The sequence below is a fragment of the Diospyros lotus genome, chromosome 10 (assembly GCF_014633365.1).
Source record: "Diospyros lotus cultivar Yz01 chromosome 10, ASM1463336v1, whole genome shotgun sequence".
Taxonomy (NCBI): domain Eukaryota; kingdom Viridiplantae; phylum Streptophyta; class Magnoliopsida; order Ericales; family Ebenaceae; genus Diospyros; species Diospyros lotus.
In genome coordinates, this window is record NC_068347.1 from 15,357,377 (window position 1) to 15,375,382 (window position 18,006).

Consider the following 18,006-nt stretch of genomic DNA (forward strand, 5'->3'; position numbering starts at 1 on the left):
GACTAAGAAAATTTCTATGGGAACAACTAGGTTGATATGAGTAATAAGGGCTTTACAAAAGATAAAATCATAGATTAAAATCACTTGTAAGCTAAAATTTATGTAGCAACCCCATAGTGGGATAAAAACTTGATATGTTGTTTTAATGATATTGTTGGGAATAAAAATAATAGTATAAAAATAAAGTTAACCCTCTATCAAATAATATAAACTTTTAGATGGGGTAGTAGTTAACAATCCAACATACTATCAATGCGGGCAGGCAAAGATTTTAAGTTCAAATCTCACTGCTAATCTAATATTTCATTTGTTGCGTGTGTCCGAATTAATTATGCAATAAAGTCTGGCCACATGTGAAGAAGCGTGTTGATAATAAAAATAATAATATAAAATAAAATTAACTCTCCATCTAACATTTTAAATTTTTAGATGAGATGGTGGTTAACAATTCCACAGATATGATCTATGGGCTATTTTTTAAAATATGTTTTTTCAGTGCCCTTTTTTATCAAACCACAAGCTTTTACTTGGTACCAGTCATATGATGTTTCTTTATGCCCATTCTTTTTTTTCCAAGCAGATGTCTTGATAGAATTTTTAAATTGTTAAATAAGATAAGGGGCATTAGTGTAATTAACTTTAAAAACTTGTTTGTATATATATACTCTTGTATTGTACACTTTGAGAAATATATAAATTATTTTATTCCCATAACATGATATCAGAGCCACAAACCCTAGCCCAAATGTCGCCACCAATCGCACGACTGTCTCTCAGATCATGTGGCCAAATCTCGTGCACCCAGATCGTGCTGCCCAGATCCGTCGTCACCCAGATTGCACGGTCGCCGCCCAGATCTATTGTCGCCCAGCTTGCACGGCCCAAATCGCGCCCAGATCTCGCGACCTTTTCTTCTTCCGGTCGGCCACCCTCAGCTCTCGCAGCGGTTTCTCTAATCTTTGGTCGTCGTCACCTCGCCGATCCAAATCCGACCATCCTCTTCCCGGCCGACCCTAGATCTGACCATCGGTCTTCAGATCAAGCTGCTCCCGCTTAGATCTAGCCACTGTTGTTCCAGATCTGTTCTTCCATCTCTTCGATCGTGCAACCCAACCTGCTCCAGATCTGTTGTTCTTTCTGCATCATGTCTTCATCATCAGCACACTCTTCATCCACAAGCCGCTCCACCATGTCCACACTTATAACCATTCCCTATTTTTTAGGCACACCAGTTATTACCACGGAGAAGTTGAGTGGACAAAATTATTCTGCTTGGTCATCTGCAATTGAAATTTAGTTTCTTGGACATGGTCTTGAGGATCATTTATCAAAGACTATTTCAATTGTTCCTGAAGAAGATCAACCTCTTTAGCGGAAGGTGGATGCACAGTTACTGAGTTTACTGTGGCAGACTATTGAGCCGACCTTGATGCCGATATTTCGACCTCTTCGGGAGTGTAGTGCCCTATGGACTCAGGCTCGTGAGTTGTATACGAGTGACATCACTCGTATTTATGATGTGATTGGTGCTTTATTCAATCTACGACAGGCTGATTTGGATATGACCACGTATTTGGGTAAGCTCCAAACTTCTATTACCGATTTTAATGAATTTATGCCATTTGATACAGATATCAAGAAACATCAACAACAACGTGATCACATGTTTATTGTCCTCTGTCTTCGTGGAATTTGACCGGAGCTCGAATCTGTTAAGATAGATTCTCGGCAATGCATCTCTCCCACCTTTGACAGAGGTATTTGCCAGGCTACTTAGAGCCTCTTCTATTACTGCTGATCGTGGTGTGTCCGTACCTGGAGATCACTTCTCCCTTGTTACGACCCCGACTGATCATGGTCGTGGTCGTCAGGTTGGTGGTCGTCCTCGGCCCCAGTGCTCCTATTGTAATCGTCTTGGTCACACTAGAGAGACCTGCTATCGCCTACATGGTCATCCACCTCAGGCAACCAGTACTGCTAACATGGTTGTTGGTATTTCGGAGGGTCAGGCATCTATCACACCCAATGATTCCTCACCAATGACTATCTCCGAGGGGGAGTACACTTAGTTCCTTCAGCTTCGGGCAACACAACAGGCTACTTCACTTGTCACGTCCCTTGCTGACACCGATAACCCACCCTATTGCCTGCTTTACTAAGTTCTCATCTTCTCTTAGCCCATGGATCTTCGACTCCAATGCCACTAATCACATGTTTGGTAATCGTTCTCTCTTATCTCATATTCAAACTTTGCAGTCTCTACTTTCTGTTACATTGGCTGATGGCTCTCAAGCCTCAGTCATGGGTATTGGCACATCACCTCTCCCTACTTTACCATTGTCATCTGTTTTCCACTTACCACAATGTTCCTTTAATTTGCTCTCTGTTAGTCAATTTACTCGTAATCTTAATTGCTCTATAACTTTTTTGTCTGATTCTGTTCTTATGCAGGATCAGAGGACCGGACGAACGATTGTCACGGGACTTGAGTCTCATGGCCTCTACTATCTATCTTCCCCTGCTTCCTTAGTGGCGTGCACGACGACTACTTCCCCACTACAAGTCCATTGTCGGCTAGGGCACCCATCTCTTCCCAATCTCAAGAAGATGGTTCCCAATCTCTCTCGTATTTCTTCCTTAGAGTGTGAGTCTTGTCAACTTGGGAAACATAGTTGTAGTTCTTTCCCAAGTACAGTCAATAAATGTGTTAGTTCTCCCTTTTTAGTAGTCCATTCAGATGTATGGGATCCCAGTCGTGTCAGTTCAAAAGACAGTTTTCGGTATTTTGTAACATTTATTGATTTTGTAACATTTATTGATGATTTCTCTCGCACTATATGGCTACATTTAATGAAAATGCGTTCAGAATTATTTTCAGTATTCATTACATTTTGTGCTGAAATTAGAACTCAATTTAATTTGCCTATCCGTGTTCTTTGTAGTGATAATGCTCTTGAATATTTGTCTCTCCCATTTAAATCTTATATGGCATCTCATGGGATTCTTCACCAAACTTCGTGTCCTGGAACCCCACAACAAAATGGGGTAGCTAAACGCAAGAATCGTCATTAAATTGAGACAGCCCGCACGCTCCTTCTTCATATGTATGTTCTGATTCAATTTTGGGGTGATGTTGTCTTAATTGCATGTTACTTAATTAACCGAATGTCATCTTTTGTCCTTAATGACCAAATTCCTCATTTTGTTCCTTTTTCTCGAGTTGACTTATATTCTCTTCCCCCTCGTGTCTTTGGGAGTACTTGCTTTGTTCACCATCTTGCCCCAGGTCGTGATAAGCTATCCGCTCGATCCATGTGTCTTTCTAGGTTATTCTCGCCTTCAGAAGGGGTATCGTTGCTACTCTTCTCAATTAACTCGATATTTTGTTTCAGCGGATGTTACTTTCTTTGAGTCATCTCCTTATTTTCCTTCTTCGTCTGAGGTCTCTAAGTCCATGTCTGATGGCTTACCTTTGCCTGTTCGTTTTCTTGACCTTTCATCATCTCCATCTCCACCGCCCTTTACCTCTCGCCTTGATTGCCCCAATCTTTAGGTCTATCAACGGCATCCACAACCTGTGACTCAACCAGCACTGCCTGTCGTCGCTAGTCCGAGGGAGCCGTCTCCTGAATCATCCTCTGCGCCGATTAGTTCTGCCTCCTCTAGTCCGTCGCCTTCAGCTTCTGATCTTGACTTTCCTATTGCTCTTCGTAAAGGTACTCATCATTGTAGCACTTTCCATCCCATTTCACATTTTTTAGCTATGATTCTTTGTCCCATGGATATTCTGTTTTTGTTTCGTCTTTATCTTCTGTTTCTCTACCTAAATCTGTTCCCGAAGCTCTTTCCCATCTAGGGTGGCGGGCTGCTATGGTTGAAGAAATGTTTGCTTTACATTCCACCGGGACTTGGGACTTGGTATTTCATCCCAAGGGTAAGTCTACTGTTGGTTGTCGTTGGGTTTACGCTGTTAAAGTTGGCCCAGACAGCCGGATTAATCGTCTTAAGGCTTGGCTTGTTGCCAAAGGCTACACTCAGGTTTTTGGTCTTGATTATGGCAATACATTTTCTCCTGTTGCTAAGATTTCCTCTGTTCGTCTTTTCTTATCCCTTGTTGCTATGTTTCACTAGCCTCTTCATCAATTGGACATCAAAAATGCCTTCCTTCATGGCGATTTACAGGAAGAGGTGTATATAGAGCAACCTCCTGGCTTTGTTGCTCAGGGGGAGTCTGAGCTGGTGTGTCACCTTTGAAAATCTTTATACAGTTTAAAACAGTCTCCTCGAGCTTGGTTTAGTCGATTCAATTTAGCTGTTCTTAAGTTTGGGTTAACTCAGAGTGAATCTGATCATTCTATGTTTTATCGCTCTCAGTCTGGCCACCACATTCTTCTAGTGGTATATATTGATGATATAATATTTACAGGGGATGATGATGTTGGTATCATTGAATTGAAGGCACATCTTCACCAACAATTTCAGACTAAGGATCTGGGTTCTTTGAAATATTTTTTGGACATTGAGGTAGCTCGGTCAAAACAAGGCATCTATATTTCTCAAAGGAAGTATGCCTTAGATATGCTAAAGAAGACAAGATTGCTTGAATGTAAGCCCACAGATACCTCTATGGATCCAAATATCAGGTTGTTACTGAGACAGGGGAGCCTCTTTCTGATCCTGGGCGTCACCGTCGACTAGTTGGGAAACCTAATTACCTCACAGTCACTCGTCCTAATATTTTATTTGTTATGAGTGTGGTAAGTCAATTCTTGGATTCACCTTATGACAGCCACTGGGATGAAGTGATACGTATTTTTTGATATATTAAGGTTACCCCTGGTCGGGGTGTATTGTATCAAAATCATGGGCACAGTCAAATTGTGGGATATACGGATGCTGATTGGACAGGATCACTTAGTGACAGGCAATCCACATCTGGATACTGTGTATTTGTGGGTGAAAACTTAGTCTCTTGAAAAAGTAAGAAGCAAACTGTTATCGCCAAATCCAGTGCAGAAGCTGAATATAGGGTAATGGCCGTAACAACATGTGAGCTAGTGTGGTTGAAACAATTAATTGAGGAGTTAGGAGTTATCCAAGTTAAGTCTATGCAATTGGTTTGTGACAACCAAGTTACAATGCATATTGTTTCTAATCCTGTGTTTCACGAGAGAACCAAGCATATTGAAATTGACTGTCATTTTGTTAGAGAAAAGGTACTCTCTGGGGATATAGTTAGAACATATGTGGGTTCCAACGATCAATTGGTCAATTTACTCACTAAGTTACTTAGAGGTTTTCGTGTGAATTATTTTTGTACCAAGCTGGGCATGCTTAATATATATGCTACAGCTTGAGGGGGAGTGTTAAATAAGATAAGGGGTATTAGTGTAATTAACTTTAAATATTTGTATGTATATATATACTCTTGTATTGTACACTTTGAGAAATATATAGATTATTTTATTGCCATAACATAAATAATTGTGCAGGATGCTCGAGCTGCTGGCTGCCGCACATCTGCTCAGGCTGAAAGGTATATTGAGCAAAAGGGGAAAAGTGAAGCTGGTGAAAGTGCTTGTAGGTTGAAGGACGGTGCTCAAGCGGGCCCTGGTGGTAAATTTCTGCAAAGGGCAAACCATCTTAAAAGTGAGCCTGATAGCAGCCCTTGTGGAAATGAACGGGGATCCTCAGTAGCAGAATCTGTTGGCAACGACTCTCATTCAACAAATGGAGGACAAGCTATTTTGAGCTCCTTAGATAATTGGGATGTCATCGGATTTCCAGGGGCTGACCTACTTTCTGAAACTGTAAGAATCCTAAGCTCCAATACCTCTTATTGGTAAAAGGATCTTTATTTTTAAATTTCAGTAAGTTATTTCTTGGTTCACTTGGATAACTATCTCCCAGAAACCAACCAATCATGCCATGATTCATAGGTTCCTCTACAGCTTTTAGTTTCAAAGTCATAACTAGGCAAATTTTTATATCTATATTTGCTGTGGATAGGATTAGAATCCTGAAATGTCATCCTTTTGGCTTGATTTGATTCTAGATCATGAACTTGGATATTTGCATAATGCAGGAGAAGCGGCTGTGTGGTGAGATGAAGATCCTACCTTCACATTACCTGAGCATTATGCAAACCATTTCTTTGGGGATGTTAAATGGAAAAATTACCAAGAAATCTGACGCTCAGAGTCTTTTCAAAGGCGTTGATCCAAGCAAGTTAGACAGAGTTTATGACACTCTTGTGAAGAAGGGTGTCAGTCAGCCATGATTGTGCATGCCACCTGTGTTTTGTTGAAGTTCATGGGCTTCGGGTTTCTGAAGTTCGAGCCAATTTGGTCATGGATCCATCAGTGTACGTCATGTGATCTGTTTGTCAAGTGCAAGATCCTTCTGCAAGCAAGGCTTTGGCAATGTTTCTTACTGGTGGGTGGCCTGGCCTCCTGCTGGCAGAAGAAGAGGGTTCTGAAACAGTCAGTGAGGCATCTATCTTGCGGGTAATTCAGACTCGTTGTTTAATACTGTTTGGTTATCTGCTAGCCGTAGGATAGAATTTGGAACAGAAACTCAAAATTACTTTCTTTTTCTGTTTTATACCTGAAAACTGATCCAATAGTTAAATGGAAAAGTTTACATAGGTTGAATCAGCAGAGTTACTTCTTCTTTGTTGTTGTAAAATTGCAAAGATAAGTCTTCATTTATACCAGCGTCCTTCATTACCAATTCAAACACCATCACGGGTTTGAATTGCAAAAACAATCTCTTTGTAAAGTAAGGCAAGGCTATAAATAAAAACCAAGTATGTGATGAAACTAAGGTTAGAAGTCACTCCATTGCAATTGACAAGAAATATCTTAAAATTTTTGGGGGTGAATTTGTCCCCTACTTTGTTTATTTACTGAATAGATTACCTAACAAAAGTGTGCGTCATGTCATTGTTTAAAGGCTTGAAATGGTTTCGATCTAAGCTTCGAGCACATCAAAGTGTTTGGTTTGATTTTATATGCACATGTACGAGGAGAGAAGCTTTGACCTTGGAGTGTTTGGCTTAGATTTTATGTGCTCGTATAAAAGGAGAGACGCTAGCCAACAGGAGTTAGGCTGGAACAGGCTTATCAGAGGTTTTAAGTTTGAATCCCGAGCCCTACTACATAGTATTTGAGTGGCAATTTTGTTATGTTTTGGTGGAGTTTAAGAACAAATTAGCTGATGACATTGCCAGTGATGACTTGTTGGGGGTTATCCACAGTGATTTAGATGACATTTACATGCAGTGCAAGTAACAAAGTGTGAAGTTCTTTAACTCTCCCTCCTTATAAGTGTGCAGGTTCTTATTTCCTTTCTAAAATCTTAACCTCATTGAGAATTTGTCACAAGATTCTCACCAAATTTGTGGGTCGAAATGATGAAAAGTCTACTTTTGCCCTTTGCGAGTGTTAATACAAGAGCAAAATGGACGTTTTTTTTTACCATTTCAACTCTCTTGAGACAGACTTCATCATTCTTCTTCTATACTTGGAGATGACTGTTCCTATGATATCAAGTGAGTTCAAAGAGAATGTTGCACCATGTGGGGAATATTTTGGAGTATGGTTTGTTAAAAAGCATGAGAGGCTGTTAATTAGCACTTTTAGGAGGCTATGATGACAATTTTTCTTACTAGTTCTAAATAAAATTCAACTTTGAAAGTAAAATACTATTTTTAATTTTATGCCCTCTTATCAGGGGAGGAAAAAATTATTACAAATTTTGCCTTTAGTATTGTTATTATAACCTATTTCTGTAGGTATGGGTGTTGCAGTTGATGTTGTATCACTATTTTTGTGAAGATATCATATAAATAACAAAGTTATTGGTAGTAGATTTAGTGCTACTTTTTTTTCATGAAAATTGACAATTCTGAGGCATTGATTGATAAAATCTCTAAGTTGGGTTTTAAAATAATAAAATTAGATAAAGTTTGGATTTTTTTTTTTTATTATTTGGATTAAATGACCTGGCTAGTTATTTTGAGAAATTTATGCCCTTGGCATACAAAATAATACATCCACAAATTTATAATTTGAGTACAAAAAGTTATGACATTTTAATTATAGTAATTATTTATTGATCCATAAAATATAGGCATTAAAAAAAATATTAACAAGGTGATCGATACTACACTATACAGGTGTCCGAGAATTTAGATATATATATATATATATATATTTATGCTATACCGATCATTATTATATATTTGATGGATGACATGTGATAATTATGAGGTAAAGTTCTGTTTAATGAAATTAAATATGACATGAGGAGTACAGTACATGTTATTGTGACAAGGCATCCAACAAATTAAAATTAATCTTTTAAAATAGCCTTACTCTAATTTCAATAAATTTACAAACAAAGCACTTTTATGTAAAAATATTAATTATAAAATAATGAAGTAATTAAATAATATCATCCAAAACATTTGACATTTCGAATTTAACTAAAATATAATTTTTTTTAAAAATTGTTTCATTGAATATAGTAATAATTTTGAAGGAGATATACTGTTTAATGCAAATTTAAGTGCTGCCATTCCACCAATATTTGACATTTTCATTCAGATGGGCCGAATTCCCTACCATTTATAGTGCCACCAATATTGATATATTTCTCTAAATTGGGTTTTAGGATGATTGCGTGTTTTCGATGTCAGTAAATGAGATAAATCGTAGATGTGAAGTTTTGTCTCACTGCGTAGGACGAGGATCGAATTCACGACTCACCGGTGTGAAGCCGGCATATCGCTTGTCCAACCGCTTGAGCTATGTCTTGGGATTTCTTGATAATTAGGATACGTAATTCAAAGTCAATTTTTTTTTTATGAAAATTAATGTTGTCATAATAATAATGTTACTATATATTGCTAGCTACAAATACAACATATATATATATATATATGATATGATATGATATGTGGGTAGCTTCTTCATTCAATGGACTGACTGAACATTGCAAGATCATCTATCATGATGATGATGATATCCCATATATAATTCCAAAATCCAAATAAAAAATAAAACTAGAAAACAAAAGAAGCAGGAAATTAAGTGGGTATTTAGGAGCACAATAATACTGATAGAATGACAACTGAATACATATATATATATATATAGGTTTGATTTATTGGGAAAGAGACAGAGAAGAACAGAACAGAACAGAACAGAAAGAAAGAAAGAAAGAAATAATAATGAATTATGAAGTACTAGAGGAAAGCACAGTACGTACTCCCAAAAGCCTTTTCTTAGCAGTCCATGCAATGCAATGCATGCAGTGCTTCCCAATAATTAATAATATTCTCTTCGACTTCGCTACAAATTCATCATCGACTCCCAGACGCACGCGCAGCACGCTCTTTATTTAATTAATGAGAGAAGGGGACGAAGCCCAATTCGTCGAATACCTCCGCGCAGTTGGGAAGAGCTGTCTTCTTCCTGAATCCGATGGGATTGCAGAAGCGGGAATCAGATCGAATCCCACTGTTCTTTGCCAAGCTCACGATGGCGCTGCTTATCTCCGAGTTGTGTTCGTTGCACTCTGGGTTGGGGCTCGAGATCACGTTCACTTCGCACATCTCATCGTCATGGTCGCCCTCCACAGCCAGCTTGTAGTGCCCGTCCTTGTTGGTTCTCCCGGTCACGCTCAGGGTCTCCGTCTTGTTCTCTAGGTGTCGGCATTTCAGCTCCACCTCCGCACCTGCAATTCCAACAATTAACACGTACGTAATCAAACGAATATATATACATATACATATGAAGATGATGATGATGATGATGCCCATATGCACGTACGTACCAGCCAGGTATTCGCTGAGTCGAGTGGGGAACAAGACGCGGCAAGTATCGCAGTAGACCTTGCCTTGGACGTGGAAGGCGCCCTTGTCGTCGTGGCAATGGGCAGGGCCGGCGAGGGCCAAGAGGCAAAGCACAGACACGAGAGCAAGAGCGGCCTTTGCCATTCTATTGAGTTTAAGGTTTGGAGTGGCTTTTGTTAATTAGGGGTAGCAGTGGAAGTAGTAATGGAGAGGGAAGAGGGAAGGAGTGGGTTTATAAGGAGAGGGAGAGGGGAGGGCTGTTGAGAGGGTTGCGGGGAGAGGACACACTTGTTGGGATGGTAGTGGAAGGGGGAGGAGGCCAGACCTTTACTTGTTCAACACCTTTCCTAATTAATTTCTTGCTAGTAATATTAATAAATTGTAAGACGCCATAAATAAATTCTATAATTGTGTGTGTGTTAGAGATTTGGTCAAACCTTGATTTTTGTGTTTTTTTTTTTTTAGCATAAAAAAGAAGTGAGAATGCTTTTAATTTTTAATATAATTAAATAACTTTGTTATAGTCTTATCAATATTTGCATGTGAGAAGGAAATCTAGCTCATTATATGTAATAATTTAATTTCTACTAAGTTTGTATAAATGCACAAAATATGTAACATAGATGTTAAAATAATTTTTAAATAAAAATCTAGCCATTTTAAATGAAAAAACTAGAACCTTAAAAATAATGAGAAATACATGATTTTTACCTTGATGTCTAGTGGCTAACGACTATAACTTGAATCCATATATCATCTTATGGTTAAAATAGAAATTTTAAAATAGAATTTCTTGACACGAGAGAATTTAAGGAGTCCTGTCTGAGTAATGTTGTTATCGTCATGGCTTATCTCACTTGATCAATAGTCATCTTTCTTCTTGTCGACGTTCAATTTCAACCGACTGTCATTCTTTTTGGGTCGCGGTGAGTAAATCCAAAATGCCAAGAAGAAAAAAGGAACCAAAATTTCTAACGTAAGTCCACACCGAAATTTTTACGTGGTTCGGCCAGAACGATACCTACTCCACGACCACCCTCTGATTATTCCTTCAGAATGGCGGTATCTGATTATTCTTTTTGTCCCCGCCCCTCATGATATCTATCATTCTTATTTATACTGAGGCGCTTTTACAATTTAGATAACATAAAGAAATACAATGAGTGTATAATTGGGGACAAACAGCCCTTATCGTCTACACAAAACCGGGAATGGGATCCTTATTACGATGGGCATAGGCTGTTGCAGGTAAAGTGAATAGTCCCTACCTCTGACTTCTCAGCAACTTTACCACTTATGCGAGCTGATGGTTTTAGACCAGCGACCTGGGTGGTACAGCGAACTGAGGGTTTTATAACGAGCCTGTTAGTCGATCGTCGAGACCTCGCTAGTGGTTTTATCAGGAGCTCGTAAGGTGCTTGCTTTATGGGCTTCGGGTTTCGGTGGTGTATGGATTTCATTTGACGAGGTCGCTGGGATCTTTCGAGCTCTGGGTGATTGGGTCGGCCCATTGGACTGAGCCTGGCCCATAAAAGGGGTGATGCTGGAATAGTGTATAACATAAGCCCCCCAGCTCGCGGTGCGATTTTCACACTGGGGGCTAACGCGTGCCAGCTGTTAACCCTCCGGCTCCTGCCCAATTGCTTTAAATTTCGTCATTCCACACAGCACGTCTTATCGACAACACATTTAATGCGCACTTCCCCCCATTTCTGTGCATGATTACGCCCGTGGGACCCACAAGCTGTCGTGCGGCAGCTGGATGTGGAGCATGTGATAAGTCGCTCGTTGATCTGATGGCTGGGATCGATTGTTCCATTAGTATAAATAGTAGGAGGTGACCCCATTTCCCTCTTTCACGCTATTTTGAAACCTCTTTAAGCTTTTTGCCTTCTTCTCTCGAGCTTTCCATCGCTGCCATTCTCTCAGACGCCGACCGTTTCAGCCCGGTGCTTGATACGAGTCTCCGTACAGACGACAGGCTTCAGTGTTTGGTAAGTTTGCTGTGACTTTCTTCTCTTTTTTTTTTTCTTTTTTTTTTTTCTTGTGAGGCCATCCGTCGTCGATTTGTCGGTGGTTTTTCTGGTTTTGCCAACTTCGTCGGTGTTGTTCTCGTTTTCCGGGGAGACGACACGATCTGGTTGGTCTGGCATCTACCGCGCCTTCGAGCGCAATGACCTTAGGATTAGTTTCTTATGAGATACCGAGCTCGCGGTTGTAGCCCATCCGCCTTAGGCGGCACCCTGTTGCAGAGCGCTCGACCTGGAAGATTAGGGGATATTTTTAGGGTTTTTCTAGTTTCTTGAGGTCTGGTTCGTGATTTGCGACCTGACTGTTCTCTTTTTTTCCTTTGTAGATATCTAACCAATATCGCGGAGATTCAAGTCAAAAGCGTCGCAACTATACCGTAGGAGAAAACGACACTTCGAACTCTGAAGATTGTCTTATCATGGAAGGTCAGGATTTTGAGGGTGCGATCTCGCGATCTGATGAGGTCATTGACGTGACTTCTTCTGAAGCCGACCTGGAGGTTCAAGATCAGGTCGCTGAGGGAAGTTCGGGACGCGAGGTCTTTAAAAGACTTCCATCTAAGGCCAAGCATCATGAGGTGGCGTCTTGCATTCGGGAGTTTCGCCTCTCTAGGAACTACCTCGTATACGTCCCTGCCCCGAGCTCCCACGCGGCTTACCCACCATCAAATTTTGTAACCGTTAGCCCCCAGCATCTTGAGTCTGGCCTTAGGTTCCTCGTAGCTCCATATTTTATTGCCCTCTTGAACGATGTTAAACTCGCCCCCTTTCAATTGACACCGAACTCGTACACCCAACTAACCTCGCTAACCATTCTGTTTCTCGGGAACGGTCTTCCATCGCCATCGCCGAAATTAGTTAGATTTCTTTTTTCCCTTAAGAATGCTAAGGACGGGCTGTATTACTTGGCAGCCCGCCCTTCGTATTATAAAACCATCCTTCCCCAAGGTAGGGCAAAGGGGAAATCCAAAGTGGGCGACTACAAGTCCAGTTGGTTCTTCGTTTCTTATCCTTCGCTTTCGTTGCTCGACAATTTCAGTTTCGTACTCACTCCAGGTAAGGGCGCGCTTAGTTTGACTTAGATCACTTTACTTCGTCTAATGTTTCTGATGTTTATTTTTGTCATGCAGACCTCGGAGGCAGGAAACCACTGCTATCGACGGAAGACATCAAGGTTCTGGACAAGCTCATTGCTGCCGGCTTAGATTCGGAGAGCCTCGAGATAACCGACGAGCTGCTTAAGAATCACCAGCTCGCCCCTTCCCTCGATACCGAGGTCATAAAAGGAGACTGTGTTGGGGTCCTTGGTGCAAAAGTCCTCCCGTCCGCCTTTTAGAGCCAAGCCGGAGGTATGGTGGATCTTGAGCTCGTTCATCCGAAGAGGCCCAGGGCCAGACCAGGGGTCAGTTCCTCCGCGACCTCGAGCTCTAGTTCGCAGGGGGCAAGGTCGGAGCAGTCGCGGCCACCGCCGCAGCCTCGACAGCAACAACGCTCGCAACAAACCCAGCCTCAATAGCAAGGCCATGGGCAGCCAAAGCAACGCCTCCTCCTTCCGTCGGCGCAACAGCAGTGCCCCTCGCAACAATTGGGGCACCGAGCCTCCACCTCTCAGGATCGCAACCCGAGCAGAGGTTGCGGAAAGGAGGCCGCGAGGGAAGTTCAAAGGGTCCCAGCTGCGGGTTCGAAAAGGAGATCCGACCAGCCTTTGCAGCAAGAGGACGACAGGCGAAAAAAGGCTAAGGTTCCTGAAGGGGAGCCGGCCTTGGAGGACTTACCGGGCGGGATCTTCGTCGGCCCCCTCTTGGATTCCATACCCACCCTCCTAGACGCAACCGCGAAGCCTTTGGACGACTCAAGGGTAAAGTGGGCCGCCCTCTACGATTATATTGCTCGTCATAGCTTGGTGGTAAGTTACGTTTTTCGTATCTCAATTTCTTGGCCGCCATCTTTCTTGAGCTAACCTCCTTTCTTTTTCTTTCTTTTTTGTTTAGCTTTCTCTCGCTTCCATGAAGCTCAAACAACAGCACCTGGACTTCGACGCACAATTAGATGCGGTGAATACAAATTTCCAGGTCGACCTCGGGAAGCTTGAGGAAGAGAAGAAAGCCTTAGAGGCCGAGCTCTTCTCCGTCCGGAAGGAGGCTGAAGACTCGGAGCCGCGTCTGAAGGAGGCAGCGCGGAAAAATAAAGACCTTGACGAGGAGCTCCGTCGGTCGAAAAGCAAGTGGGAGTCTACGAACTCAAAGCTCGCTGGCAAGTTAAATAAAGCCAATGAGCATTTGCGGGAAGTTCAAGACAAGCTGAAAACGGTCGAAGCGGAGCAGAAGCAAGCTGACGAGAGAGCAATCCGGTGTGAGGAGATCGTAAAAAAGACCATTGATGATATTAGGGCGGAGGTGGGGGCTCAGATAGACTTAGCGCGCAAAGAGGACAAGTCCGACACCTGTTCGACGTTCCTGTACACTCTCTAGCTGAATCACCCCAAGATGGATTTTTCCTTCTTTGGTGCGTAGGCCATCGAAGAAGTGAAGAGATACGCGGCTGAAGCCGCCGAGGCCGTCACTCCGCTCGATTCATCGGAGGTCGTGGCGCCGGCTGCTGAGATCGAGCAATCTAGAGCTGCCGATCCTCAGCCGGCCCAATCTGCTGATATCCCCCCGTTTGCTGAGGCCCAGCCTGTGGAAGTGACCGCACCCCCTAGCTAGGACTCCCTTATGTATTTATTTTTTTTTTTGTAATACGAGCTAAATTTAATGAAAAGGAACATTTGTTGTACTTGTGCATCTCGCCCTAAATTTCTTTATGAACTCAGGCCAATCATACTTAAGTTCTAATGAAGTCCTGGCATTATAACCAATCTTCATGATATAACTTGAAAACAACTTCAGTAAATTTTTTGCATACCTTTAGCTTGAAAGATTGACCCAGAAGAAACCTTCAAGAATATAATTTGAGAATGAATCGTCCGAACATAGGTCTAGATAGATTCAGAGTTTTCCCAGCTCGTAGACTAATATGCTCGAACTAGCTCGTCGATGATAGTTGCAATAATCAACGCGAACACTTATGTTTAAGCAATTTTCAGGCAACCCCCATCCAGCATGTCTTGACAAAATAACGAGAACCTTGCCAAGGTGTATGTAAAGGCAGATTGCCTTGCGATCTCGGCTAACATATAGTGGCTGAGCAGCTTGTGATAGATGATCAGGACGCGTGTCTGGTAGGTCGCGAATAGTCTTATTTAGGCAAAATAAGACGGACCTCAGCTAACACGGTTGAATATACAAAATTTGCTAGGATAAGAGATTGTGTCATGACCTCGACTGGCATATTGAGGCTTTTGACAAGTTTTAACAAATTGGGAGTGAACACTCAGGTAGGTCGCAGACTATGGCTTTAAGCCAAGATAAAAGGACCCGAGTTAGTGAAAACTCAACTTGTACCGCCGAGTTATATGTTCAGGCGGGTCACAGGGCGACCCTAGCTAACATATCATGGCTTGCTATTTCGTTGACTTGTATGGCCGAGATATGTGTCCAAGTAGGTCGCATTACAGCCTCGGCTAACACACAGTGGCTTCTACAAGTTTTAATTGAACCGAGAGGGAACACTTAGGTAGGTTGCAGACCATGGCTTAAGCCAGGGTAAAAGGACCTCGGCTAGTAAACCCAAGGTCGGAGATACTTGTGGAAGTGGTTGCTCAGTAGGTTCCAAACCATGACATTAAGTCAAGATGAATGGTTCTCAGCTCGCAGACCACGACCTGGGGGAGGGACCAAGGTGAATGCTCAGTTAAGCCGTGAACCGTAACATAGTGACTAGGTTACTTAGGCCCCAGCTCGCAAACCATGGCTTCTCAACCCCTCATTTCGGGGGTATTCAATCGAATACCAATAAGAATAAAGTGCAATGAAAGTTCATAAATTCTAACTAGAATCATGAAGGTTATTCATAATAAAAAGACGAAGCATAGGCAAGAACAATTACATTTATTTGAAGTAAGGACGAAGGTGTTCCGCGTTCCAAGCTCGTGGGAGAAGAAAACCGTCCATGTTTTCCAGATGATATCCTCCATTACTCAGATTTTCCTTGATGATAAATGGACCTTCCCAGTTAGGGCCTAGGGTGCCATCGCTTGTCGCCCGTGCTCCTGGGAGTACCAGATGTAGTATCGGGTCTCCGACGTTGTAACGTTGGATTCAGACCTTCCTGTTGTAGTATCGTGCCACCCTTTGTTGATAGATGACGACCCTTACGCGAGCTATATCTCTCGATTCCTCGAGCAAGTCCAGATTAGCCTCTAGCAGCTCGTCATTGCGATCTGAGCTGAAGGTGGCCCTTCGGTGGCTGGCCACTTCATTCTCAGCGGGGATCATAGCCTCCGACCCATACGCCATTGAGAATGGGGTTTCTCCAGTGCTGCTTCGAGCTGTTGTTGGATAGGCCCATAGCACTATTTGCAATTCATCCACCCAAGCCCCCTTTCTAGCTTCAAGCTTTGTTTTCAGGGTCTGCTTGATTATTTTGTTGAGAGCTTCAACCTGCCCATTGGCCTGGGGGTGATCAACGACGATGAAACTTTTTCGAATCCCTATTGACTCACAAAATTGGATGAATTGCTCGCTGGTGAATTGGGTTCCGTTGTCCGTTATTATTTGTTGCGGCACTCCGAACCAGCAAATTATGTTATCCCATGTAAACGCTTGTGCCTTCGCACTGGTGATCTATGCGAGCTCTTTGGCCTCTGTCCATTTGGTGAAGTAGTCAACTGCCACTATGGCGTGCTTGCACCCTCCACGAGCCATTGAGAGTGGCCCGATTAAATCCATGCCCCAAATGGCAAAGGGCTACTCATCTGCTGCAGGTAAGCTGGCGGAGCTCGCGGAATATTAGCGAACCTTTGGCACTTTTCGCATCTCTTGACTGTCTCCACTGCATCTTGCTTTATGGTGGGCCAATAAAACCCTTGTCGGAGGGCCTTTTGTGCCAACGAAAGTGCTCCTGCATGATTACCACAATGACCTGCATGAATTTCTTCTAGCACAGTCTGGTAGTCGGTGCCGTCGATGCACCTCAGGAGCGGGGTTGAGAACCCCCTTCTGTACAGTCTATCATCATAGATGCAATATCGGGCTGCTTAAGCTCGGAGACGATGTGCTTCCAACTTGTCTACCGACAGTTTCCCGTCTTGTGGATACTCCAAGATAGGAGTCATCCACGAGTTTTGGGACACGGTGATCACCATCGTTTCCACTCGTTGTTCTGTACTTGGGGTAGCTAAAAAGTCCACGGGTATGTCTCCTAAGAATTCTGCATCTCGAGCGGTTGCTAGGCGAGCTAACGTGTCCGCATGGGAGTTTTAGGAGCGGGAGATTTGGTGTATTTCATATTTTTCAAAAATGGCTAGGAGCTCGCATACCTTTTGTAAGTATGCAAGCATTTTTGTATCTCTGGCTTGATATTCTCCCCGTACTTGGTTGACAACCAGCTGGGAGTCACTAAAGATCTCCAAGGATTCAACTCATATTTCCTTTGCCAGGCGGAGTCCTACTAATAAGGCTTCATACTCAGATTCATTATTGGTGGCAGAAAAATTGAATCTCAGGGTGTAGAGGATTTTGTGACCTTCGGGGCTTATTAGCATAACCCCGGCTCCCGCTTCTTGTTCACTCGATGACCCATCAACGTATAGTTCCTAGGACAGTCCTTTTAAGTTCTCTGTTTCCTCGTCAATTGGCCTAGTGAACTCGGCAATAAGGTCTGCCAACGCTTGACCCTTTATCGTCGTCCTTGGTTTGTACTTTATGTCGAACTGAGCAAGCTCGATAGACCATTTTAGTAAGCGACCCGAGATATCTGGCTTTTGTAAGATTTGCTTCAGCGGGTATTTGGTCATGACTTCGATCTCATGAACTTGAAAATAAGGTTGCAGCTTTCTTGATGCCATTATTAGACAGTAAGCCAATTTTTCGATTGGTGCGTACCTTGTTTCTGTGTCAATCAAGCTTTTGAAGACGTAATAAATGGGGTGCTGCACCTCTTCTTCCCCCCGAATGAGGGTCGCACTGAGAGCCTGTTGGGATACTCCCAAGTACAAGGTCAACTTCTCTCCTTTCT

General features: G+C 42.5%; 2 protein-coding genes across 8 annotated transcripts in view; one reads left to right on the top strand and one right to left on the bottom strand.

Annotated features, from left to right (window-relative positions):
• The window catches only part of LOC127811310 (transcriptional adapter ADA2-like), a 67,265-nt gene extending 60,609 nt beyond the window's left edge, over positions 1-6,656 (top strand). Inside the window, exons 12-13 of one of the 7 annotated variants that reach the window (XM_052351052.1) lie at positions 5,493-5,810; positions 6,086-6,656. In XM_052351052.1, the coding sequence (XP_052207012.1) occupies positions 5,493-5,810; positions 6,086-6,280 (513 nt within the window). In that variant the 3' untranslated portion in view covers positions 6,281-6,656. Of the gene's footprint in view, positions 1-2,451; positions 3,194-5,492; positions 5,811-6,085 lie in introns of those variants that run through there. The other 6 variants (XM_052351048.1, XM_052351047.1, XM_052351051.1 and 3 more) reach the window with 6 other exon arrangements.
• A 2,753-nt stretch (positions 6,657-9,409) lies between these two features.
• Positions 9,410-10,024, bottom strand: LOC127811133 (anther-specific protein LAT52-like). Its single transcript, XM_052350844.1, has 2 exons — positions 9,841-10,024; positions 9,410-9,741 (listed from the first exon to the last, which is right to left on the bottom strand). The coding sequence occupies exons 1-2, from the start codon at positions 10,001-10,003 to the stop codon at positions 9,410-9,412; spliced, it is 495 nt and encodes a 164-aa protein (XP_052206804.1). The 5' UTR covers positions 10,004-10,024.
• Between the last annotated feature and the right edge of the window lie 7,982 nt (positions 10,025-18,006).

Excerpts from the sequence above, each read along its gene's own strand:
- LOC127811133 (XM_052350844.1), bottom strand. The coding sequence starts at position 10,003 with ATGGCAAAGGCCGCTCTTGCTCTCGTGTCTGTGCTTTGCCTCTTGGCC. Across the intron at positions 9,742-9,840 it reads ACTCAGCGAATACCTGGCTG|GTGCGGAGGTGGAGCTGAAA; the intron begins GTACGTACGTGC and ends TTGGAATTGCAG.